General features: G+C 40.8%; 1 protein-coding gene across 4 annotated transcripts in view; it reads right to left on the reverse strand.

Annotated features, from left to right (window-relative positions):
• Nucleotides 1-151: 151 nt before the first annotated feature.
• ATP1B4 (ATPase Na+/K+ transporting family member beta 4) overlaps nucleotides 152-27,624 on the reverse strand; it is a 40,230-nt gene continuing 12,757 nt past the window's right edge. For 2 of the 4 annotated variants that reach the window (XM_040265242.1, XM_040265244.1), the window contains exons 6-8: nucleotides 27,399-27,455; nucleotides 23,936-24,031; nucleotides 19,716-23,217 (exon numbers count right to left, since the gene is read on the reverse strand). In XM_040265242.1, the coding sequence (XP_040121176.1) occupies nucleotides 23,056-23,217; nucleotides 23,936-24,031; nucleotides 27,399-27,455 (315 nt within the window). In that variant the 3' untranslated portion in view covers nucleotides 19,716-23,055. Of the gene's footprint in view, nucleotides 1,377-19,715; nucleotides 23,218-23,935; nucleotides 24,032-27,398; nucleotides 27,456-27,624 lie in introns of those variants that run through there. The other 2 variants (XM_040265243.1, XM_040265245.1) reach the window with 2 other exon arrangements.

Consider the following 27,624-nt stretch of genomic DNA (forward strand, 5'->3'; position numbering starts at 1 on the left):
CCTGACCTATTACACGTGCACTGGTGTGTGGGGCCTGCTTCTGGGCCCTCTCATGGGCAGGGCCTAGTCTAAAGGTGGCTGTGGGCTCAGAGGATCTTAAGGCAACCTGTCTGCTAGTGCATAGGGCTGTGCCCCCTCACAGTTAGTTGCTTGGCCAGAGGTATCCCAGTACTGATGCCTATGGGCTGTTGGGCATGAGTGGGGCTGGGTCCTGAGGCTAATAAGCTAGACGGAGGATTCCAAAATGGTGCTTGCCAGCACCAGCGTCCACATGGTAGAAAGAGCTCTCGGAAATGGCTGCCACCAGTGTCTGTGTCCCCAGGGTGAGATATAATTGCCTCTTGTCTCTCCAGGAGATTGTCTAGATCAGCAGGTAGGTCTGACCAAGGCTCCTTTCAAATTAGTGCTTCTGCCCTGGGTCCTGGAGCATATAAGATTTGGGTGCACACTTTAAGAGTGGAGTCTATTTTCTCCAGTCCTCTTCATCTTTGGAAATTGAGCGCAGCTGGCCTTCAAAGCCAAACCTTCTAGGGGATCATCTTTCCCCATGCAGGACCCCTGGACTGGGGAGTCCAGTGTTGGGCTCAGACCTCTCACTCCTTGGGGAGAACCTTTGCAGTTATAATTATTCTCCCTTCTGTGGGTCACCACTTGGGGGGGATGGGACTTGACTATATTGGACTCCACCCTTCATACCTCTCTTGTTGTGATTTCTTATTTATATCTTTAGTTGTAGATTATCTTTTCTTGTAGGTTCTGGGCTTTTTCATTGATAGGTGTGCTGTAAATCATTGTAATTTTGATGTGCCTGTGAGAGGAGATGAGCTCAGGGTCCTTCTTCTCTGCCATCTTGGCCCAATCATACAATTTTATTTTTTTTAATTTATTTTATTATTATTTTTGGCCACACTGTGCAGCATATGGGATCTTATGTGGGATCTTAGTTCTCTGACCAGAGATGAAATCCACATCACCTGCAGTGGAAGTGCACAGTCGTAACCACGGGACCACCAGGGAAGCCTCTCTATAATTTAAAATACTACTCCATCCACCACAAGTCGAAGTATTCCCAACCTAGACATCTCTCTTAAACTTAAGATCCATACATTTTTCTTCCCTTAACATGTAGCTATTGAACACATATAGAGTCACTTTTTGAAAGTAAAATTGAGAGAGATTATAGACTGTTTGGATGGGGGTTGTAAAGATTAAGAGGAAAAAAAGGAGACAAGGATGACCCCTAGTTTTTAAGTTTGAGCAACTGTTTCGGAGATGTGGTTTGTGATGTCTTTTAGTGCCCAGACTAGAGATATCAAGCAGGCCTTCTGGGATATACAGGTTTGGTACTTAACAACCAAGGTCTTGAATGAAATCTCCTAGGGAGAGAGGAGAACAAAAAATAGAGGACTGAGTCTCAGGGCACTCCAATTTATAAATATCCAGTTATAGTATAGTCAGTTATTAAAAGCACAAAAATGATTCTGTGCTAATTCCTATTTAACCTTTAAACCAGGTAATTATGATGTATGCCATTTCAACCATAGAAAGATATGAAAAACTCCCCCAGATCATTTTGTATAGCCATTATCATATAAATTCTGATGACAAAAATATAGTACCAAAAAGAATACTATTGACCCATCTCATTTATAAATATAGCTGCAAAGAGATTGGACCAACATTTATATGTCACTTTTGGTTCATATCCAAGAACAATTCCTTGTTGTGAGATTCTTGTATTATATATGAAGGAGTATAATAACTCTTAAAAGTGTATTAAAGATGCATATTGTAAGTTAAAGATATATATTCCACACCATAGAATAAGATAGGCAGCTCCCCAGTTCATTTTGTGAAGCTGATAAAGCTAATAGCCAATCAGAAAAATAATGTGCAAGTTAATATTGTATAAATATACTGCTGCTAAGTTGCTTCAGTCATGTCCGACTCTGTGCGACCCCATAGATGGCAGCCCACCAGGCTCTGCCGTCCCTGGGATTCTCCAAGCAAGAACACTGGAGTGGGTTGCCATTTCCTTCTCCAATGCATGAAAGTGAAAAGTGAAAGTGAAGTCACTGAGTCGTGTCCAACTCTCAGCGACCCCATGGACTGCAGCCTACCAGGCTCCTCCGTCCATGGGATTTTTCAGGCAAGTGTATTGGAGTGGGGTGCCATAAATATACTGACCCATCTGCAAAAATCCTACATATCTGAAAATGAACAGTATCAACATTCCTAGGACAGCAAACCCTACTTTCTTCCTTGCTAACAGAACCTCTACATTGCTTAGTCAGTGGCGTATGAACCCTGGGCAGGGTCTTGTGATTGACTTAGGGGTGGACATGTAACCCTGTGCTAGTCAGTGAGATATATCAGGAAATTTGCTGGGAGTTTCAGGGAAAGATTTTCCTTTGTGATTAGACATAGGACCAATAAAGTGAAAACCTTTTACCACGAGCCCTCATCCTTAGGATGCCAGTATGGGGTTGTGTTGTTTGCAGCTGCAGCAGTTACCTTGAGACCAGGAGGGGAGACATGGCAGACATATGTTGTGACCATCATGTAGGGTGAGCCTCCATCCCAGATTTGGTCCAGATGTCCAGACTGATGACATCACATACACAGTAAGAGGGTTTGAAAATGTTTATTCTATTAAGGAGCTTTCTGGGGAGAACAGCCAGACCTCCCAAGTTGGTCCAAAAATGGCTTGAGAGAGCAAAGAAAGACTGACTGGGAATTTTGGTTGTAGTTAGAGTTGGGACTGTGGTGACAGTTCCTGTGTGTAGGTTGGGGCTTGTGGTTTGAAACTCTTGCCATCACCAAGGGAGAAAGCACTGAGGCTTTCTTCTTAGCTTTCCCAGATAAGGGGGTACAAGGGGAGAGTGAGGGTTGAGGTCTAAAAGCTGTCTGCAGTCAAACATCAAAAAGCAAAGTCAGATTCTTCATGATAATTCACCCCAATGTTTGAGTGATGACAAAAGTGTACGACACTTCATTTAATTGAAGTTGATTATGGCGCTCTATGTGGCCTGAGGGCTTCCCAGGTGGCTCAGCAGTAAAGAATCCATCTGCCAATCAGGAGACATGGGTTTGATCCCTGGGTAGGGAAGATCCCCTGGAAAAAGAAATGGCAAACTACTCCAGTATTCTTGTCTGGGAAATCCCATGGACAGAGGAGCCAGGAGGCATGAGAGAAGGTTGCTAAAGCTTCTATTTGTGAAAGGAGTCTTGCCAAAGGGCACTAATGAGAGTAGCTGTTGTATTGCAGTTTTGACAGAATCTAGAGCCTTTGTTGGAAGGGGCTCCATTCAAGGTGGGCTGATTTGCAAATACTTGCATAAATGGGCTAAAGGAAAAATTGTAAAGAAGAAGTATGTAACCACCAGAACCCAAAAGGCCTAAAAGATGCTGGGCTTGTTTTAACACTGTGGAAGTTGAGAACTCATAACTATTTCTTGACAGTGTCAGGTATGGAGGGCTCCTCTGTTTACCAAATAATTTTCAGGAATTTACAGAGGTAGTGGGGTCTTGCACTGTTTGTGACGCAATGGCCTAGCCCCCTTTTTGAGCTCCCTATGTGATTGTGTTCATCCTGAATCAGTGTGCCTAGTGAATAGCCTCAGAGAAGGCAATGGCACCCGACTCCAGTACTCTTGCCTGGAAAATCCCATGGACGGAGGAGCCTGGAAGGCTGCAGCCCATGGGGTCGCTAAGAGTCGGACACGACTGAGCGACTTCACTTTCACTTTTCACTTTCATGCATTAGAGAAGGAAATGGCAGCCCACTCCAGTGTTCTTGCCTGGAGAATCCCAGGGACAGAGGAGCCTAGTGGCCTGCCATCTATGGGGTCACACAGAGTCAGACACGACTGAAACAACTTAGCAGCAGCAGCAGCAGCAGCAGCAGTGAATAGCCTCAGAGGAGGATGTCAGGAGTATAAAGCCATATCTGTGCCCCTGGAGAAAGCTGGATGCAGTTAAGATCATTTTGCAAAGATTGTGTGCAATGGCAAGACTGTTAATGTGCTCCATAGATAACCAGGTAAAGGCGTATCATGTACCTTAGGAGGTGAAGGCAAACTACAGTCGAGAGACTTTTGAAATAGAGACTGAACAGAATGTATTAGTCAAATCTGTTACAGAAAAATATCTACCGTTTGCTTGGACAGAGTCAGTAGTTTCAATAATTTTGAGTATGGAAACCTTAATGGGTGTGACCACAGCACCGAGGCTACAACAATCTACTGTGGGGCATCAGTCATTCTTTTTTCACTTGAAAGTCTTTAATAATTAATACTAAAAGTTATACATTTTTCTTTACTCACTTAAGACTTATATAACATATTTTTTCCCCTTGGTGGATAATTGCTTTACAGTGTTGTGTTGGTCTCTGCCATACATCAACGTGAACCAGTCTTAATTATTGTTGTTGTTTGGTCGCTAAGTCATGTCTGACTCTTTGCGACCCCGTGGACTGCAGCATGCCAGGCTTCCCTGTCCTTGACTATCACCTGGAGTTTGCTCAAAATCATGTCCATTGAGTCGGTGATGCCATCCAAGCATCTCATCCTCTGTCGCCCTCTTCTTCTCCTGCCTTCAATCTTTCCCAGCATCAGGGTCTTTTCCAATGAGTCAGTTCTTCGCATCAGGTGGCCAAAGTATTGGAGTTTCAGCTTCAGCATCAGTCCTTCCAATGAATATTCAGGGTTGATTTCCTTTAGGATTAACTGGTTTGATCTTGCTGTCCAAGGAACTCTCAAGAGTCTTCTCCAGCACCATAGTTCAAAAGCATCAATTCTTTGGTGCTCAGCCTTCTTTATGATTCAACTCTCACATCCATACATGACTACTGGAAAACCATAGCTTTTTGACTATATGGACCTTTGTCAGCAAAGTGATGTCTCTGCTTTTAAATATGCTGTCTAGGTTTGTCATAGCTTCTCTTCCATGGAACAAGCATCTTTTAATTTTGTGGCTGCAGTCACCATCTGCAGTGATTTTGGAGCCCAGAAAATAAAGTCTGTCACCGCTATCACTTTTTCCCCTTCTATTTGCCGTGAAGTAATGTGACTGGATGCCATGATCTTAGGTTTTTGAATGTTGAGTTTTAAGCCAGCCTTTTCACTCTCCTCTTTTACCCTCATCAACAGGCTCTTTAGTTCCTCTTTGCTTTCTGCCATTAGAGTGCTATCATCTGCATATCTGAGGTTATTGATATTTCTCCCAGCAATCTTGATTCCAGCTTGTGCTTCATCCAGCCCAGCATTCATATGATGTACTCTGCATATAGGTTAAATAAGTAGGGTGACAATATACAGCCTTGACGTACTCCTTTCCCAATTTGGAACCAGTCCATTGTTCCATGTCCCGTTCTGTTGCTTCTTGACCTGAATACAGGTGTCTCAGGAGGCAGGTAAGGTGGTTTGGTATTTCCATCTCTTTAAGAATTTTCTACAGTTTGTTGTGATCCACACAGTCAAAGGCTTTAGCATAGTAAATGAAGCAGATGTTTTTCTGGAACTCTATTGCTTTTTCTATGATCCAACGAATGTTGGCAATGTGATCTTTGGTTCCTTGCCTTTTCTATATCTACCTTATACATCTGGAAGTTCTTAGTTCATGTACTGTTGAAGCCTAGCTTGAAGGATTTTGAACATTACCTTGCTAGCATGTGAAATGAGAGCAATTGTACAGTGGTTTGAACATTCTTTGGCATTGCCTTTCTTTAGAATTGAAATGAAAACTGACTTTTTCTAGTCCTGTAGTCAATGTTGAGTTTTCCAAATTTGCTGATATATTGAGGGCAGCACTTTAACAGCATCCTCTTTTAGAATTTGAAATAGCTCAGCTGGAAGGAATTCCATCACCTTCACTAGGTTTATTCATAGTAATGCTTCCTAAGGCCCACTTGAGTTCACACTTCAGGATGTCTGGCTCTAGGTGAGTGACTGTATTGTCATGGATATCTGGGTCATTAAGATCTTTTTTGTATAGTTCTTCTTTGTATTCTTGCCACCTCTTTTTAATCTGTTCTGCTTCTGTTAGGACCTTGCCATTTGTGTCCTTTATTGTGCCCATCTTTGCATAAAATGTTCCCTTGGTATCTCCAGTTTTCCTGAAGAGATCTCTAATCTTACCCATTCTATTGTTTTTTGCTATTTCTTTGCATTGTTCACTTAAGAAGGCTTTCTTATCTCTCTTTGCTGTTCTTTGGAACTCTGCATTCAGTTGTGTATATCTTTCCCTTTTTCCTTTGCCTTTTGCTTCTTTTCTTTTATAATTATGACTAATTCACATTGATGTATGATTTTATATATATATATATATATGGCTTCTCTGGGTCAGGAAGAGACCCTGGAGAAGGAAGTGACAACCCATTCCAGTATTCTTGCCTGGGAAATCCCATGGACAGAGGAGCCTGGTGGGCTACAGTTCATGGGGTCACAAAGAATCAAACATGACTTAGCGACTCAACAGCATTAGTCACAGCTTAGGCTGGAATCAAGACAGATGATTCATTCTAAGACTCACAGATAGGTCTGGGCCAAGACACACAACCCAGGGTCATTCACTTTAAAGAGGGCTCTGATCCCATACTTCTAAGTGCCAATTAATTATTGAAACTTCTGACTTAGTTAAATCTATAACAGAGCTCTGTAGGACTCAGCCAATGTAGCACAAAGCAGCACAACTCAAAGGGCAAGCTAGCCAGCAGGCATCAGAGTCAGTTAGCAAGCCAGAGCAAGCAAAGACACACCCCTGGTGGTGGTGATCATTGTCTCAGCATTCTGCTCACAGTACTAACTGTGAACACCCTACAGCATGGACCCCCCAAATTTGGTTTTGATGTCAACACTGAAATTGCTTACATAATGAGGCTTTCTGGGGCAACTAGGGCAGGCATCTCAAACTGATCTGAAATGATGTGAGAGAGGAAGGAAAGAAAGACTGGCTTGGGATTTTTTCTTTCTTTTTTCTTTTCTTTTCTTAATACTGGAGTGGGTTGCCATTTCCTTCCCCAGGGGACCTTCATGACCCAGGGATCAAACCCACATCTCCTGCATTGGCAGGCAGATTCTTTACCACTAGTGCCACCTGGGAAGCCCTGGCTGGGGACTTTTATGGTGGTCTGGGGAGTGGTGGGCTGGAGTGAAGGTTTTTGTCCATGGGTTGGGGCCTGGGGGTTTGAATCTATGGCTGGTGCCAAACAAAGGAGAACCCAGGCTTTCTTACCAACTTACCAAGATGTGAGGCACAAAGGGAAGAGGGAGGGTGAAGCTTAAAAGCTGTCAGCAGTCAAACATTGGAAAAGGGATTCAACTTTATTAGAGCACACTTCTAATGGCAGTATGGAAAAGTGAGAGAGCTGCGTCCTTGATGAGTTTATTCAGCCTCTCAAAGGCCTTGGAAACACCTGCTCCAGACTTCACTGTTGCTGAATAATTCAGTGTCTTTATGGTTAACAGGCTATTTTTAATTAGGCTTTCTGTTGCTGCTGCTGCTGCTGCTAAGTCGCTTCAGTCGTGTCTGACTCTCTGCGACCCCATAGACGGCAGCCCACCAGGTTCCCCCATCCCTGGGATTCTCCAGGCAAGAACACTGGAGTGGGTTGCCATTTCCTTCTCCAATGCATGAAAGTGAAAAGTGAAAGGGAAGCCGCTCAGTCATGTCCAACTCTCTGCGACCCCGTGGACTTCAGCCTACCAGGCTCCTCTGTCCATGGGATTTTCCAGGCAAGAGTACTGGAGTGGGGTACCATTGCCTTCTCCAAGGCTTTCTGTTAGTTGCAGTTAATTCTGAACTGATTTAGTGTTGAAAATATTGTATAATCCATTATTATCATTTTAGATATATTCAAGGAATACTAAGGCGGTTCAGTATAAATAAACCTGTACTCGTAATTCATAACAAAATGAATTAAAGAAGAACATCATGGGTCATATTAATAATATACTTTAATTGCTTTCATAAAATCCAGTAACTATCCCTAATAAAAACACAAGGTAAAAGAGGAATAGAAAGACCTACCTAAAGGCTCCTTGCTAAAAACAAACAACAAATATCATTCTGAAGAATGAAACACTAAAAACATTTCCAAGATAACCAAGAATTACACAGGAATGCTATTATAATTATTCTTCCACATATTCTTATTCTAATCAATGCAATAAATGAATAAAATGATTTAGTACAATAAATATTGAAAAAATCATAACTTTTTCTGGTGTGAGTGTATACCCAGGATATCCAAGAGACACTAATAAATACTAATACAATTGATGACATCATCAAGGTTGCTGGATACATATTTATTCAGTAAATATTTATTCAGTCATTTGTTTATTTATTTTAAAATATCTATTTATTTATTTGGCTGTGCCAGGTCTTATTTGCAGCATGCAGGATCTTTACTTGTGACATGCAAATTCTTGAGTTGCACCATGTGACCTCTTAGCTGTGGCATGTGGGATCTATTTCCCCAACCAGGGATCAAACCTGGGCCCCCTGCATTGGGAGCACAGAGTCTTAGCCACTGGACCACCAGAGAAGTCCCCAAAGTAAATATTTAGAAGTTAAATTTTCTTTGTATTAGGAACAAATGAGGATAACTAGAAATGGAGAAAATACTTCATTCACTGAAATGGCTTAAATTATAAACTACTTCATAGTAGATTGGTAATGAGTTAATTCGTTTAGGTCAGCTACATTTCCCAGAATTCCTTTTCCTTCATGTTTCCAGCTAGGGTGGGACACAGGAGAGATTATTGTGGGGGACTTGGAGGACTGAAGGAAAGCAGTAGCCATTTTGTAGCTTGAACACATTTTTTTTTTTTCTGCTGACTGACTTCAGTGGCACAAGATAGCAACTGGGTTTGAAACTGTCCCACCTTCCCCTCAATTCTCTTTTAAGTTTTCTGAGTCCTGAGTCAGGTGTGTGAGTTTAGTTTTGTGACAGTGTCTTGGCCTCTACAGGATACACATTCCATCAAGGTCAGAGGAAAAAAGAACTGACACAAGTTTCAGTTCATCCTTGTGAATGCTAGCTCATGCTTGTGAGGTCCAGTTTGTTTTGGTTCTCTCCCATACTTCATATCTACATCCATCTTGCCTTCCTGACTATCTGCACTGTGGATTTCAAGTTCCAGCATCAGATGTGAAGATAGGAGCCTTACAGAGGCTTCTTAACTAGTTCTCACAATTGTGTAAGATAAAATCTCTATAACAAATGCCTTAAAAACTACACACATACACTCACATGCACACTCACATGTGTGCACATGTACACATACACGCAGAGTAGTCCTACTACTTTAATTCAAGCCTGACTGAAATACTTTGAAATAAAATCTAACAAAAAAGGAGGTAGATTTTTGCTACCAGCCAAGATGGTACAGTAGAGACTGGATTTACTCTCTTATTACAAAAAGATTACTACATTTTTACAAATGGACACCAGGTATGAAATAACAGTTTTCAAGTCACTGGACATTAAGTAATGAAGGACAGTGGTCCCTGAGAAATGAGAAACAAATGAGGTGATCCCCATGTTTGCTCAGCATACTGTCTGGAGAGAGTTTCCAGGACATACCATAAGGAGAGGGAACCAGGTAGAAACGGAAAACTCCATGAGTTGAGGAGAGGGAGTGAAGAATCTGGGGGACAGTAACGCAGCCAGTATTTGCAAGACAGAGTAAGACTATGTACAGATATATATGTATATAAAAGACAGAGTAAGACTATGTACAGATATATATGTATATAACTTCAGAGACCTGCAGAGGGTCCTCTCAAGTACTGATGTGCTCACATGTGAAAAAACTACTCAAAGCTAAGGAATTAATCACAAAAAAGGATTAGAACACAAATAGACATGGAAATAGTGCCTGTTCCCTTAGCCAGATTGGTAATAATCTCACAATTCATGGAACATTGGGTAGAATACTGAGGTTCTGGCCTAGGTGGTGGAGGATATTTAGACTCAAACTGAACACTGCTCTCAACCCACCTAAAATATCATAAAAACAAGATCCTAAAGGACTTAACTGTTTCCATGTAGTAACTTAAGTGTCTCTGAGGTAGAAGCTTCAATAATTGTATGATTACAGAGACAACTAGTACTCAACAAGTTAAAATTCTCAGTGTTGGTTATCTAATAAAAAATGGCTAGGCATGCAAAGAAGCAGGAAAACTTAAGTCATAATGAGATTAAAAAAAAATCAACCCATCAAAAGCAGCCCCAAAACAACAGAGATGTTGGAATTAGCAGACAAGGGCATTAAAACAGTTGTTATAGCTACTAAAACTGTTATAACTATAACTCTGTATGTTCAAAAGTCATAAAGACATGTATAATATAAAAAGAGAAAATCTATGAAATTGAGAACTATGCAATTTGAAATAAAAATATACTGAATGGGACTAACAGTAAATTAGACATTGAAGAAGAAAAAAATAGTAAACTTGAAAATATAGCAATGGAAATGATCCAAAATGACACACTCAGAAGAAAAAGCATCCAAAAAAATGAACAAAGCATCACTGAGCTATGGTAAAACTGTATCTGTGTAACTGGAGTTCTCAAAAGGAGTACAGAAAATGGTTAAAAACTTTCCAAAAGTTCATGAAAGCTATGAACCCACAGATCGAAGAAGCTCAAAGAACCTCAAGCACACAAAATATTAAAGAACACTACACCAAGGCATATATGATTAAATTTGCTCATGAATGAGAGAGAAAATCTTTTTTTTTTTCACCCCATTTTGCAGCTCGCAGGAAGAATCTTATTTCCCTGACCATGGTTTCAACCAGAGTCACAACAGTGAAAGTACTGAGTGTAACCACTGGACCACTAGGGAATTCCCTGAGAAAATCTTAAAAGCAACCGGAACAAGGCATGTTACATAAAAGGATGATAGTAAATTTTATATCAGAAATTATGTAAGATGACAGAGGAGCAAAACCTTTAAAGTCTTGAAGTTAAAAAATGATTGTCAACCTAGAATTTTGCTCAGTGAAAATATTGTTAAAAAACAATTTTTACTCAGTAAAAATTAAAGATCTTATTGGCTTTTTTCAATGATTCATGAATCGGACAGCATCCCATCTAGTAGAAAGGCATTTCCAGGAACTATACAAAATGAAAGATTTTTATAGGCAGAAAGGAACAGGAGCAAGGAAATTATGCTAGAAGATTCATTGTGGCAAGGTCACTCTTTTAGGGGATGGCAGGGATCTATCAGAAAAATTGCTTCACTAGTAGTGATCAGGTAATTCCTGACTGGTTTAAGATTCCATTTTTGGGAAAGCTGAAACTGTAGTTAAGTTTTGTTTGGTGATGTGAGACTTAGCATAAGTGACTCCATTTGTGACCTGTTGTCTTATTTTTAACAATATCAAGAAAGAAGGTGAAATACTTATTCAGATATACAAAAGCTGAAATAATGCATTATTAGCTGACCCATACTGTAAGTGTTAAAGGGATTTCTTCAGGCAGAAGGAAAATGATAAGATGGAAATGTAGATTTCTACAAAGGAATAAAGAACACTAGAAATTGTTACAATAAGGAGATATACATACATATATGATTTTTTCTTATTATTTAAATCCTTCAGATAAAATTGACTTAAAATAATATTAACAATCTAGTGTCGATAAAGCAACCCTAAAATAACAATAGAGAGCAAATGCTAATAAAACCAACAAAGGCAAAAGTGAAATAATAAACAATATGCAATTCATCAAAAATAAGGCAAAAAGAGGAGAAAAAAGAATAAATGGGGCAGATATACCACTGAAGTTGTACCCCAGTTAAGTCAGAGATTCTCAAGAGAGTGGATTTAAAACCAAGGCCCAATTATAAGGTGCCTGCAAGAAACACACTTTAAATATAAAAACGCAAATAATTTAAAAGTAAAAGAATGGATTTAGCAATGATTTCTTGGATTTGACACCAAAAAATGCAGGCATCAAATTTTTAAAAATATATAAATTGCACTATGTTAAAATTTAAAACATTTTTGCATTAAAGGACACAATCTTTGCATTAAAAGACACATTAAAAACACAGATTGAAAAGGAATCCTCATGGAAAGGGAGAAATATTTATAAATCTGATAAGGGGTTAACATGCAGAATATATAATGAACTTCTACAACTGAATGATTTAGAAAACCTGATTTAAAATACGGGCAAAGGTAACAAGATGGTGGACTAGGAAGTTACAGGCCCTCCTTTCCCCACAGAGACACTGAGTTACACTGAGTTAACAGTAATACACAGACCAGAATACCTCTGTGAAAACTCTAGAGACCAGCTGAGAAGCTACAGCAACTAGGCCATTATAAAACCAAGAGGGATTCCAGTGAAAGAGTAGGAAAATTCATGCACTTTGGTTACTCGTTCATGTCACTCCCTCTGTGTAGCATAGTACAGACAGAGTAACCAGGAGGAAAACCTCCATACCAGAGCACCTCCCCCCAGAAGGAATAAAAAAGGAACATATGTCCAACATTCTGACTTGTCTGGGACTGCCAGAGGAACTAGTTTCTGTCTTGCCTGATTCAGAACACTGATGGGACCAGCACCATGGTGGTTTGGAAGCCACTGAGAGCAGGTTTGGGCTTCTCAGATGGATCTAGTGGTAAAGAACCTGCCTGCAAATGCAGGAGACATAAAAGACGTGGGTTCGATCCCTGGACTGGGAAGATCCCCTGGAGGAGGCATGGCAGCCCACTTAAGTATTCTTGTGCGGAGAATCACATAGACAGGGGAGCCCGGAGGCCAAAGTCCATAGGGTCGCAAAGAGTCAGACACGAATGTATGAAAATAGATTTGAAAGTCACTGAGAATAAAGACGGAGAAGGCAATGGCACCCCACTCCACTACTCTTGCCTGGAAAATCCCATGGACGGAGGAGCCTGGTAGGCTGCAGTCCATGGGGTCGCTAGGAGTCGGACACGACTGAGTGACTTCACTTTCACTTTTCACTTTCATGCATTGGAGAAGGAAATGGCAACCCATTTCTCTAGAGTCGCACAGAGTTGGACACGACTGAAGTGACTTAGCAGCAGCAGCAGAGAATAAAGAACATCGTGTTAGGACTGTAGTTCTGCAAGCAGACACCAGGGAGAGCAAGAGATCGGAAAAGGTTTGAGAGGTTTCAGAACTTTCAGCAGCGAAGCTTGGAGAACGTCTTCCCTTGCAAGAAGCTAGCGCTTAAAGATTGGGAGAAGTGGTTGTTTTTCAAATGCCCAAAGCCCAGCAAAAAATTACAAGAAACAGAGAAACATGGCCCAATCAACGGAACAAAATAAAACTCTAGGCATCAACCCTAATGAAACACAGATCTATGAGCTGCCTCACACTCATTAGCATGGCTACTATCACAAAACAGAAAATAACATGATGATAAGGGCGTGGAGAAATTGGAACCTTTGTGCACTGTTGAAGGGGCTGTAAAATGATGCAACTGCTATGAAAAATTATACGGATGTTCCTTTAAAAATTAAAAATAGAACTACCATATGATCCGACAGTCCCACTTCTGGGTGTGTACCCCAAAGAATTGAAAGCAGAGTCTTGAAAAGATATTTGTTCACCCATGTTCATAGGAGCATTATCCATAATGGCCAAAAGGTAGAAACAGCCCAAATATTCATCAACATATGAATGGGTTAACAAAATGTGGAATATTCATACAATGGAATATTATTCAGCCTTAAAAGGGAGTAAATTCTGTCATATGTAACAACATGGATGAACCTTGAGGACATTATGCTAGGTGAAATAAGCCAGCCACATGAAGACAAATACTGTATAATTCCATTTATATGAGGTATCTAAATTCATAGAAACAAAGTAGGATGTTTGTTAACCAGAGGCTGGGAGGAAGGGGAAAAGAAGAATTGCTGTTTAATGGGTACAAAGTTTCAGATTTGTAAGATGAAAAAGTTTTGGAGATCTGTTTCACAAAAATGTGAACTCACTGAACAGTACTGGACTCTACACTTAAAAATAGTTAAGATGGCAAATTTTATGTTGTGTATATAGATATTTTTTGGAATAATCAGAAGTGCACAAAGGGATTTTAACACAAGAATGTTCACTGATCATTAATATCAAGGAAAAATAAGTAACAACCTTAATGCACAATTTGGAATTGATTAAATAAATCTTGATGCATCCATACTCTGGATAGTACATAATGCTATTTAGCTATTAAAAGTCATGTTAAGAACAAAAAAATGATACATGATAAAGCAAGCATAATAGTAATAACAATGAAGTGTGGTGTTTATAACATACATAGAAGAAAAATGTATGCTAAATAGCACAAAGATGAAATGGAAGTTAATTGTAAAGTTCCTATACTATACATGAATTGATATAATATGACTTGAAGGTAGAGAGTGATAAGGATTTCTACAGTGAAACCCTAAAGCAATGTCTAAAAACACACACACAAGAAATAAATGAAGCAATAATAGGTAATAAGTCAATAAAATAGAATCATTTTAAAAACAATGAATTCCAATGGAAGACAGAAAAACAAGAAAGGGAGAACAATAAACAGATGGGACCAACAGAAAACAAATGGCAAGATAGTAGATTTTAAATACAACCAAATTAATAATCACATAGTATATAAATGGTCTAAACAACTCAAATGGTAGAGGTTGTCAGTATAAAATATATGATAACTACATCATTAAATATATAATAATTTTTTCTTATTACTGAAATCTCTTTAAAAATAGTTTACTGTTTAAATAAAAATAACAACAATGTGTTGAGCAGCTTATGATATATGAATCAGTAAAATGTATGATAACAATAGCAGAAAAACCCACAGGGGAGAAGTTAAACATATGGTTCTATGGTAAGGTTCATATACAATATGTAAAGTGGTATGATATAACTTAAAGGTAGATTATGATGTTAAAGATATATACTCTAAACCAGTGGTTCTCAATCAAGGGTGATTTTGACCGCTGGAAGACATTTTGGAATGTCTACAGACATTTTGGGTTTCTGCAACTGAAGAGGGTACTACTGATGTATACTGGGTAGAGGCCAGGGATGCTGCCAAACATTCCAAATGCACAGGATGGTCCCTGAAATGAATTACCTGGACCAAAAAGTCAACAATTTTGAGATTGAGAAAACCTGCTATAAACTCTAAAGCAACCATTGAAATAGAATCTTTCTTGCAGAAATTGACAGGCAGGTCAAAAAATTTACATGGAAATTAAAGGTATGCAGAAAAGCTAAAAAAAAAAATTTTTTTTTAAAGAAGAACAAAGTTGGAAGACTCACACTTTCTGAGTTCACAACTTGCTCCAAAGATTTTGGCAAATCTTGTATTTGATAAAGGTATATAACCCTAACAAATGGAGAGTAGAAAGACAACCAAACTAAAAATGAGCACAGGATCTAAATAGACATCTCTCCAAAGAAAATATACAAATGGCCAATGAGCAGAAGAACAAAAAAATGCTCTCTGTCCTTAGTCATGAGGGAAATGCAAAATACAAATCAAAACCATGATAAGGGGACTTCTCTGGTGGTTCAGTGGCTAAGACTTCGAGCTCCCAATGCAGGGGACCCGGGTTCGATTCCTGGTAAGGGAACTAGATCCCACATTCTGCAACTAAGACCCAGAGCAGCTAAATAAATATATATTCTAAAAAAACATGATAAGATGCCACTGCACTCCCAGTGGGATGGCTATAATAAGAAAAAATAATAATAAAAGTGTTGGAAAGGATATAAAGAAGTTGGAGCCCTCATACTTTGCTGGTGGGACTGTAAAATGGTGCAACTGCTTTGGAAAACAGTTGGACAGTTTCTCAAAAAGTTAAACATAAAATTACCATAGGACCCAGAAATTTCTCTTCCTCTATATATAGATGGATATATAGATAGATAAGTGATACGTCGATAGATATTCTCATCCCTATTAAAAAGCACTCTCCATTCCCCTTCCTTCCAGCCCTTGGCAACCACAGATGTATTGTATCTTTATGGATTTGCCTATTCTGGATACATCATATAAATGGAATCAAACATGTGATCTTTTGCATTTGGCTTTTTTAGCATAATGTTTTGAGATTCATCCATGCTGTGGCATGGATCAGTATTTCATTCCTTTTATGCCTGAATAATATTCCACTGTATGGATATGTTATATTTTGTTTATCCATTCATTAGTTGGTGGACATTGGGGTTATTTCCATTATATATTAGTCCAACAATATTATGTAGTTTTCAGTGTGTAAGTCTTACACTTGTTTTGTTAATCTTTTCCTAAATATTTTATTCTTTTTTATTCTATTATAAATGGAATTGTTTTTTAATTTCATTTTTTAATTGTTCACCACTAGTGCAGAGAAAGACCATCAATTTTTTTGTGCTGATATTTTATCTTGCAATCTTAGTGAACTTATTCTCTAGCTGTCATAGTCTTTTAATAGATCCCTTGGATTTTCTATATACAAGATGATGTCATCAGTCAGAGGATTGGAGGGGAGGGAAAGGATGTTACCCTCATCCTGCGTCTTACTTGTGAACAAATTTGTTCTGATGCAAGTCAAATACTTTTATGATTCAAGTTATTATTAACTATTTTATGAAGATTGTATCATTCTATTCTGAGAAAAAAATGTTTTATGGAAGCCAGACTTTGAATGCAGATTGAAGTTATGGAATTCTCTTTGGTAAAGACAAAGTAGAATAAATCAAGATGGTTTCTTTCTCTCTCTTTCCACCTTGCTTTTTTTCCAAGCCAAAGGTGTTGACAAAATGCCAGAGTAGAGTGAAAGGACTGTCTTTGGAGACCTTAATGTTAAAATTTTGAAAAGATTTTAGTCTAAAAGTACAAGAACAACCATAAGTAAATGTAGGATTTGACAGGACACTGACAAAATGCAGTGGACAGCTATTCTGTCTTCCACTCGTTCACCTTTCTTTGGTAAAATCACTTCCGTTTTCCTCAGGAGGATCACCTCTCCCTGACTTTCATTCCAGGCAAGCTGAGTGGTATTGATATCATCTCAAGCTCCAGGGCTGGGCATGTGACTCAAGCCTGGCCAATTAGAGAAGTTTCTCCTTGTGGCCACAGAGGTAGGTTCAGGGATGGACACAGAATCCAATTCAAGCCAATGAGAGACTCAGAATTTTTATTTGAACTATCAGGGAAGAGAAGCTACCTTTTCAAAGGGAAAGCGAAAGTGATAAGTTGCTCAGTTGTGCCAGACTCTTTGCGACCCCATAGACTGTATAGCCCGCCAAGCTCCTCTGTCCATGGAATTCCCCAGGCAAGAATACTGGAGTGGGTAGCCATGCCCTTCTCCAGGGGATCTTCCCTACCCAGGGATTGAACCCGGGTCTCCCAAATTGTGGGCAGATTCTTCACCGTTTGAGCCACCAGGGAAGCCTTTTGAAGGAAAATTAGCCTTTGAGGACATAGGCCTGATAGTGCTGGCAGCCATTGTACATATCTTGATTGTAGAGCCTGAGAATGAAGCCAATGTGATGGAAAGCACTATAGAGAGATGGAGAAAGACTGGTTCCTAATGACATAGAGTTCCAAGACTTGGCTATGCCTGAAACCGAAGTAACCAGGACCTGGACTTTTTAGTTATATGATTCAGTAAATTTCTTTTTATCCTCAAATCTATTTGAGATTGTTTTTATTCATTTGTTTTGTGACTTACAAGCAAAAGAGTTTTAAATGACATACCAAAGGATACCAGATTAGGAAAGTATGAAGGAGGAAATTGGAAAAGGGAATGAATATTAAAGAACAGAGAAAAGAGTTTCTATCATGGGAAAGCCTACTGCCTCTGACCCCAAAGCGGTGGAGCAGAGTATGCATGAAGACAAAATGCCCCGGTCACTGGAGTCAGTTCAGTAGATGGTTCTAGCACTCTACCAGGCTCCCAGGAGTCTGTGCTCAGAATCTCGAAATCTTGGTGGCTGTGCTAGATGTTTTGTTTTTGACGCTCCAAAAGTAATCCCCCCTCCCCTTTCCACCCTGTTTTCTTCCTTGGGAGACTGACCTGTATGGACCACACCAGAGGGCTTACTTGTCCTCTAACTTTTGGTTGGGTTTGGGCAATGAGAATTACCAGCAGGAGATCAGAAGGAGGGAGGAAGATTAATTCAAGGTATTTATTCTCCTGTTTCCCTGCCTACTAGGTCACTTTGAGATAGCTTAGTTCTCCAGCAAGGTCACCACTTCTCTCGAGGTGGTCAGCTATACCCTACTCAGTCCTTCTGAGTTTTGGGAACCACTTCCTAACCCCGTCCCTTAGGGCCTAGGGAAGGTTAAGAGTTTAGCACCCCACTCCAAGTTAAGAGTTTGGCACCCCGCTCCAGTACTCTTGCCTGGAAAATCCCATGGACGGAGGAGCCTGGTAGGCTGCAGTCCATGGGGTCACGAAGAGTCGGACACGACTGAGTGACTTCACTTTGACTTTTCACTTTCATGCATTGGAGAAGGAAATGGCAACCCACTCCAGTGTTCTTGCCTGGAGAATCCCAGGGATGGGGGAGCCTGGTGGGCTGCCGTCTATGGGGTCGCACAGAGTCAGACACGACTGAAGCGACTTAGCAGCAGCAGCAGGCTGGGTTATTGTGCTATTCTTTGCTGTTCCCTACATTGACACGTTTATAATTAATCTCTTTGTAAATAAATCCTCTACCAATTATTCTATTTTGTCAACATGCTGTCTATTTCTTATTGGAATCTAACTGATGCTATGGCTAATCAGGGGCCTGCAGAGAAGTATATCTTGAATACAGGGCTGTCAGATCGAGAGCCTACCACATCCTGCTTAAACCTTTTTGATCCCTCTATCAGCTTGTCTTCTTTCCTAGCCTACAACTAAAGAACTTTGTGAAGTAGGCAGGGCTGTTCTGCATTTCAACTCCATTTTCCTTGCCCTTTGCCTCCATCTATCCTAGCCCCCCTCACACCCCTCAGTACATACACAGACACCCAACATTATTTTCTGCCTGGATAAAATCACACTGTAAATCACACTTCTGCATGATTTGGTTAAACTGCTTTATCATGTTTGAAATTAGTAAGGAAAAAGGGCTCTAACACAGAACCTAGATGGAGGAAATACACTGGGATCATAGCCCTCCCTTCAGTCAAACCATATCTGCCTAGTAGACCTTAGCCCAGGGCAGCTTGCAAAGAAAGAAGGGGTTCCTACTGCAGCCTAGCCTCTGAGTCAAACAAGGGAATGGAAATATTTCTGTCTTTAGCTGCAATCACCACTAGAGATTTGCTCTGGGAGACAGTCTGTGGTCAGATGTGCCCTGAAGTCACTTAATTGCAGTTTCTCTTTGAATTTCTGTTCCTTTTCCCTGCCTCAAAGTTTCTCGTTGCGTTCTTCTCCTATGTAAACAAACAGAATAATTTATACCAGAAACTCAACCTTGATGAAGAAAGGCAGTTTACTCTGACAAAATAGTCTTCCAAGAAACTGGAGCATGAATGTTGCAAAAGGAAAAACGCTTAGAAATGGAACAACTTTTAGTTTCATTCTCCTGTGGCCGAATCCCAAGAGTCGGGAAAAAAAGGTGGGAGGGAGAAGAAAAAAAAAGTCTTAAACTAATAGGCTGTCAGTTGTCAAGTTTTCCACCCACATGTCTGCCCAATATTCCTGTGGGGAAATCAGTGGTACAGTTTAGAAAGAGGAAATCGTACACTCCTTTTTTATTTTAATTTATTGCTGTCAACATCTCCCCAAGACAATATTAATGTTTTCTACATGAAGATTCCCAGCAAACAGATGCCTAAGAAAGGTAACATTAGAATAATAATTTCAAGGGCTAAGAAGTAAAAAAATCCTAAGTCTAGCATGGACAAAAATCATGAAGGCATTTGGAAGTAGTATTTCTCACTGACAATCAAGTAAAACCGAGTACAGTGCAACAGATGGTATACAAATCAAATCCTGATACAGCACCATTTAGGGGACTATTTAAATTAATCCACTGGAAGTTTCTTCAATTGTTAGAATCCAGTTTTAATAAATATAATATCCAGTTCTGTATAATAAAGCTATTTTTAAATGTCCTGCTGACATCCCCAAGTATCCTACTTCTATTCAATATTGCTTTGAAACTGTGGAAATGATGGATTCCATTGAATGAGAAATACTGTATGACAAAAGATTCATAATTCCTTGTCTGTTTAATAGTCAACGTATTTAACAGGATCATGTATTATGTATAATATATAGCACCAGTTGAATTCCTGTGAAATGTTAACTATTCTAACTCAAATTTGACATATGTTTTAAAATGTTTGGGATATCTATCATTCATTGATTTTTTAAAAGATGGTACTTCCTGGTAAGCAGCAGCTCAGAGTAGAAAGAGCACTGGACCTGGAGTCAGATGCAATGCGGGTTGTTTTCACTAAACGCTCTCTAAGTTCCTTTCCAGATCTACTGTTCTATTATCTGTTACTACTAAATCTTGAGACTTTGATCATTTGAGCTGATTGTTAGGAGGTTTTCAAGTTGTTATCTTCAAGTTGGTTTCTTTTTATAGGTTAGTTTTGAAAGTCGAATTTGGTAAGGAAAGGAGTTGAGGGGAGACAGTTTTGTTGTTTTTTTTGTATTTTCCACAGATCTGCTGTCGCATGTCTTTGAATCACTTGTTAATAGCAGTCAGCCTCCCTTTACTGTCACTAAGAGCTGGAAATGTGTGTGGGAAGGAGATTCCAAAGAGCAGCAGCAGTCCTTTCTGCCATAAGCCAAGAGAGAGGCGCTACCTGAGAGACCAGATTGCTGTGATATGTTTACATAAGTAGCTCAAATTCCCATGATTAAATACCGTGGACTTTCTTAAGAGAGTTCACTTAAACAAATGTTGTTTTTGTCCTCAGATTTCCTTCTTCCCCAACCCACTTATATTTACAGCTCCACATCAGTGTCTGACAAGTAGAAATCACAAGCCTAAAATGTCCAGAATTGATCTCAACATCTTCCTCTCCAATCCTGCTTCACTCATATATTCCCAGTCTTAATCGACAGTATCACCATCCCAGTGGTTCTTGCCAAGCTCAGAACCTTAGTGTCATTCTTGATTCCTTCTCCCTCACTGCCCATTCCCCAGTCTTGTCCCTTTGCAATGCACCCTTCACAATGTGGCTGCCAAAGTGCTCTTTCTGAAAAGGAAGTATGATCATAAAGCTTCCCTGCATAAAATGCTTTTGTTTATTGTTGTTTAGTCACTAAGTTGTGTCCGACTCTTTGTGACCCCATGGACTGTAGCCCCCCAGGCTCCTCTGTCCATGGAATTTTTCAGGCAAGAATACTGGAGTGAGTTGCCATTTCCTTCTCCAGGGGATCTTCCCCACCCAGGGACTGAACCCATGTCTCCTACGTGTCTTCTGCTTAGCAGGTGGATTCTTTACCACTGAGCCACCTGGGAAGCCCATAAAATGCTTTAATGACTCCTTTTCTCCTACTGGATAAAACTCGAAGGCCTCTTTCAGTACCTGTATGCCTTTCTAGCCCAGTCCACTGCCCCTCCCTGCCATTGCTCTGAGCCCTTTACATTTGAGTTACATGAGCTGCTCACAGTTACCCAAACATACCATGGTCTTTCATGATTGTGACTTTGCATGTGAAATTTCCTCTGCTACTTTCTCAGCTTGAGTTATTTTTCCTCATGTTGCCATAGCATTCCCACATACTAATATTAAAACTCCTGTCACACTATATTGTAGTTACTTCTTTACTTGTTTATCTTCACTACCAAACTGTCAGTTCCCTGTTTTAGGAGAAGGTAAACATTGTAGAGGAGCTTCTGACTCTGGATATTTCCAGGTGGCCTTTAAGCTTGCTTTGGACCCTGAGACACTATACTCTTCTCTGACACTCTCTTTTTCTCCTGGTCCCAGCCCTCCTCCTAGTAGAGACAAGCAGTGGAATGGTCATATGGCCAAAGATAAGACAAAGCAGCCTGGCTGATCCACAACCTGGATAAATATCTGCCTCATACCATTTTTTTAAGAAAATGAAAAGCTGGCTAATGGGACTTGAATATAGGGTGGCCTGGCAGGAGATTTCTGTCTTACCATGTATCAGTTGGGAGACCCTGACTTCAGTCCCCAAAGGTATAGCAGAGGGTGTGAGAGGGTGGTCAACACATCCATCCCTGAGGTCTCAAAAGAGCATTACACTGCTGGCAAACAAATAGCCCAAGAAGAATTAGGTGGTGGAGATCATCCTTGTCTTTTCTTTTGCCTGAAGCAGAGACAATCTTTCTGCGGGAACATTTGCCTTTGGATGACTACACCATAAAGCAAGGAATCTAGTAACAGTCACATCCACGTGGTAGTGTTCTCCCCAGTTGCACTGGGCCTCACCTCCCCAAAGTAGTCATAGGGAAGGTCTATGTTCTGGTCTATCCCAGAACAACATCCAGTTATCAGTGACTTCTGTTCCAGTTGGAGATAACCTAGTTGGTGAAGCAGTATTTAGTTGCCCAGGAAAGCCTATTTCACAAGCACCCTTGGATACAGAGTTCCCTGGGCATGGTAGCCCTAGGTGTATTCTGGATTGGTTTGCTTGGTGATTCTCAGGGCAGGACCTTGCCAGGCAGGTTAACAAAAAGGGTTAGTTATCAGCCTGGTTGGGAGGAATCTCACCTCTAAAAACAACACATTTTTAGAAAACATGATGAATTTATAATCATTACAGAAATTGTCCTTCATGGCTACTGTGAATTTTATCAGATACTATGTTTACACTACAATAAGACTTCTAGCAGCAAGTATGGATTTTAGTTTTAACTGGGGGAAAAGGAAACGAATATCATCTATTTGTCATCAGGAGAGACTACCTTTAAAAATCAAATAGTTCCCACAATGCCATTTTGTACATATGTCAAAGGCAAGGAAAAATGGTCTACTGTCTCAGGTGTCCATCTGGCTGTGTCCTGATTGAAGAAAAGAATTCAGGTGCTACCAGGGTAACATGAAATAAAACAGAAACAGAACTGGTGGGAGTGGCCCCCCGAAGTTCTTAGGTTTCTATGTTTAGAGTAAAGATTACCCTACCCACAAAACGATCATTGATGACGTCATTTATGATGCCTTTGCCCTTCAGCTGGCACTGCACAGGCACCGCTTGGTTCTTCACTACATCTGTAAAGTGCATTGCCACCAGCGGGGAGGTGTAGTTAACCTGTAGGTGGAAGAACAGTGAGTTCCAAGTGGGGGGAAGGGAGGGGGCGTGGGGAAGGACAGCAGGATGGATGTGATTGGATGGTCAGTACAGGATGGAATAACCTCCGCAAAGGAGACTGTAAATCCCATGATGCCAAGTCACAGGTGGCTGAAGCAACTGAGATGCTCTCTCTGCCCTGGGACTGGGGGGAAATGACACGTTTCTCTCGTAAGTCAGTGTCAGTTGTCTGACTGTCCTCTGGGGAGAAGAAGTTCTAACTCAGCCTGATATGGTTTTCTGGGTATCAGACCATGAATCAAACCAGAACTAGTATTTATTAAGCCTCCAAGCTGGCGTTGAAGCCTTCACTGCCCCAAGACTCCAAGCAGGAGAAAAAGGAACCCGATTATTTGGGCATCATTGAGTGCAATGCTAAGTGATTAGTCTGCTACTGGCTCTGCCGCTAATTAGCTGTGTGACCTTGGGCAAGTCACTTCCTCTCTCCGAACCCTCAGTTTTCTATCTGTAAACTGAAGGAGTGAGGCCACACCGTGTTTAAGATTCCTTCAGATTTGGCAAGGAGTGGTTGGGGTAGGAACTGGTGGCGTGAACTCCTGGTCTGGGCCAGCAGCTCTTCACCCCGTTGCTATTACTACCTGCTGCTCCCTGATTCTCATTGACCCCAGTCAGCCCTGCCTCTGAGCCCTTTTCGACAGCAAAGACAGTACAGACTTACATGAGTCAGTTTGCCATAATAAGGGTAGTAGCGGAGGTCAAAAGAAGCCGACTCTGGGTAGTAACTGATGGATCGGATGTCATTTTCGTCACCTCTCTGTAAGTAGAAGCAAGTATGTATCAGGTGCTAGGTCCCTGAGTTGGAGCCTGAGCTAAACGGGCCTTAGGCCCAGATAGAAACACTGTGTGTGCATCTCAGGAAGATCAGGAAAGCAGAGTGAGGCATAGCTCAGGCCAGACTTATTGCCAGAGGAGTGTTTCCAGGGAGAGACTGGGCTTTGGCTTTGCAGTTCAAAGAATTCTGAATAGAAGGCCCAGACATGGGAGGCTGAAGGTTCTCAGTGTAGCTCTGTGCTGGCTCCTAGGAGACTCAGGTGGAAGGGCTCCGAGGGGCTCCAAAGGGCTTGCAGTACCTGGTGTTGCTCTGGCAAGAGGGCCTACCATGCCAGCCCCTCTGCAAAGAATCATACTGGACCTGGCACCCAGCCTTGGACTCTGGAGCCGAGGCAGGTGTAAATTAGAACATGCTCTGTAAATCCCACTCTACAACACCATGCACGTGGTGTGCTCAGTTCTGGTGGAGGTCAAACCAGGTGCACAGGGACACAGCCTGGACGTGGCTCACCTAAACGCGTGTCTCTGACCACATTCTCTGAGGGGCTTCATTAGAGGGGGTGGGGATAAGCAAAGGGGGAATGACTAAATAAACAAGTTTACCCTCATTTAACTTCTATGTAGAGTACATCATGTGAAATGCTGTGCTGGATAAAGCACAAGCTGGAATCAAGATTGCTGGGAGAAATATCAATAACCTCAGATATTCAGATGACACCACCCTTATGGCAGAAAGCGAACAAGAACTAAAGAGCCTCTTGATGAAAGTGAAAGAGGAGAGTGAACAAATTGTCTTGAAACTCAACATTCAGAAAACTAAGATCATGGCATCCGGTCTCATCACTTCATGGTAAATAGATGGGGAAACAATGGAAATAGTGAGAGATTTTATTTTCTTGGGCTCCAAAATCACTGCAGATGGTGACTGCAGCCATGAAATTAAAAGACGCTTGCTCCTTGGAAGAAAAGCTATGACCGACCTAGACAGCATATTAAAAAGCAGAGACATTACTTTGCCAACAAAGGTCAGTCTAGTCAAAGCTATGGTTTTTCTAGTAGTCATGTACGGATGTTGAGAGTTGGACCATAAAGAAAGCTGTGCACCGAAGAACTGATGCTTTTGAATTGTGGTGTTAGAGGAGACTCTTAAGAGTCTCTTGGACTGCAAGGAGATCCAACCAGTCCATCCTAAAGGAACTCAGTCCTGACTGTTCATTGGAAGGACTGATGCTGAAGCTGAAACTCCAATACTTCGGCCACCTGACGTGAAGAACTTACTCATTTGAAAAGACCCTGATGCTGGGAAAGATTGAGGGTAGGAGGAGAAGGGGATGACAGAATGTGAGATGGTTGGATGGCATCACCAACTCAATGGACATGAGTTTGAGTAAGCTCTGGGAGTTGGTGATGGACAGGGAGGCCTGGTGTGCTTCACATGGGGTCACAAAGAATCAGACACGACTGAGCAAGTGAACTGAACTGACCCTCATCATAGTATGTCAGGCAGGGCTTTCTGCCCATGCGTTAGGTTTGCCCTAGATAGCCAAGGTCTGGAGGTTAGTAAGAGACAAATAGTGAATCACTACTAGCAAATCACTCACTCGGGTCGTGTGATTACTTCTATCAATATACTATAATGGCTTATTATAAACTGAACTCACCTTCATTTATTCTAGTAATTACTTCATCCTGCTTGACTTCCACAAGTGGGTGTGGATTTGGCCAGTATTGATTATTATAGAATGTATAATGACTCAATTTTTTTTTTAAAGACAGTTCTCAGCAAGGTTCGATGTAAGCTGAAAAATGAGTGACTTCCACTAGGGAACTCTCAGTTCATTTCAGTCGCTCAGTCATGTCTGATTCTTTGTGACCCCATGGACTGCAGCACACCAGGCTTCCCTGTCAATCACCAACTCCCAGAGCTTGCTCAAACTCACAGCCATCGAGTTGGTGATGCCATCCAACCATCTCATCCTTTGTTGTCCCCTTCTCCTCCCACCTTCAATCTTTCCCAGCATCAGGGTCTTTTCCAGTGAGTCAATTCTTCCCATCAGGTGGCCAAAGTATTAAGAGTTTCAGCTTCAGCATCATTCCTTCCAATGAATATTCAGGACTGATTTCCTTTAGGATTGACTGGTTTGATCTCCTTAGGGAACTCTAAGCAGGACTCAATCCAATTACTATGCTAGTTTAAGACTGAGTTCATCTTCATGGTTTATTTATATATTCTAAAAAGTAATGAAATTTATTTTTGGTGAATGGTGTGTGGAATCAATTCCATCGTTTGTAGTCACACCTCTCATGTGTGTATGTTTATACATGTTCACGTATATGTGAACAGAATGAATGTCTTTCCTACCTTGGTCACTGGGCAAGCATGTCCTGACCTTTCAAAGCTCATCTTCAGTGTCATCACCTCCCATGTGGAACTAACGTTTCCTTCCTTTATGTCCCCACTGCATCTGTATTACTTGACTGCCTTGATTTCAGAGACAGATTCATATTTATCTTGGCACTCCCAACACCAAGCAGAGTACCTGGTACTTAATAAGTGATTCATAAATTCTTATTGAATGTGAACTACTGCTGAATAAATGCCACCTTTTGTTGCTTTCTGATCTGCCACCATCAAGACTGGAGTTTTGAGCGGCATTTCTGGTACTGAGAATGGGATTCGCTGGCTTCACTTATTTGTAAGACATCTGCCCAGGACTGGGGGTACAGTGGCTGTTAGCAAACAGGAGGCAGCTACTGCCAGTTTAAAAAGCAAACCCAAGATCTAGGGCTTTTTCCTACAAGGGAGCTAATTGGCACAGATGAGATAGGAGTTAATGGTCCCTTGAAGGACAGTTAATTAGCATATTAATGGAGTTCTGTTTATACTTCCTTTGTAGTCATTTGCTATTGCAGCACCCAGTGCCACTGGTCATTGCTGCAAAAAGTGAAATTCAGTTTTAAAACCAGGCACTAATGACTCTAATGAAAGCCGCTTGTTTAGTTCAAAGAAACAAGTAATTAGAGCTAAAAGCAAAAGTGTAAACAAAATCCCAATTAATGACTTGGCACACTGTTGTTCCCTGCTGTGGCCCTTAGCTGAGGTTCAGTCCTTGGCTTTCACAGGTATAAATCAGCACACACACACACACACTACACACACGAATACACATGAATGGAATGCTTTCTGGAAACAGGGAGGACTGAAGGTATAAATGGAGGCGTAGTTATGAAAAGATTAACCCTTTCCCTGACCCTTAGCCAACCGTCCAAGTTAAGCCCTTGGAAGAGATGACCCACCTTTTTGCACGAAACAGGTGTGCTAACAGTACTTATTCAAAAGGGCACTTTACCTGAACTTTGCAGGAAACCTTCACAGGGTCTCCACGCTCAGGACGAAAGCCAACAATCTAGCAAAAGAAAAAAGATTAACAGATTTGACAGTAAAAAAGTAGGGCTTTTCTAAATCCCCCTAGAGTCATCACTTCTTTAGGCACAAACTTGATCTATTTGTCCTCTCAGAAATGTTACAGAAAGCAGAAGATGCAAAATATCTTCAAAGCTACACAGCTCAGCTTA

This window comes from Oryx dammah, unplaced genomic scaffold (genome assembly GCF_014754425.2).
Source record: "Oryx dammah isolate SB20612 unplaced genomic scaffold, SCBI_Odam_1.1 HiC_scaffold_23, whole genome shotgun sequence".
NCBI lineage: Eukaryota > Metazoa > Chordata > Mammalia > Artiodactyla > Bovidae > Oryx > Oryx dammah.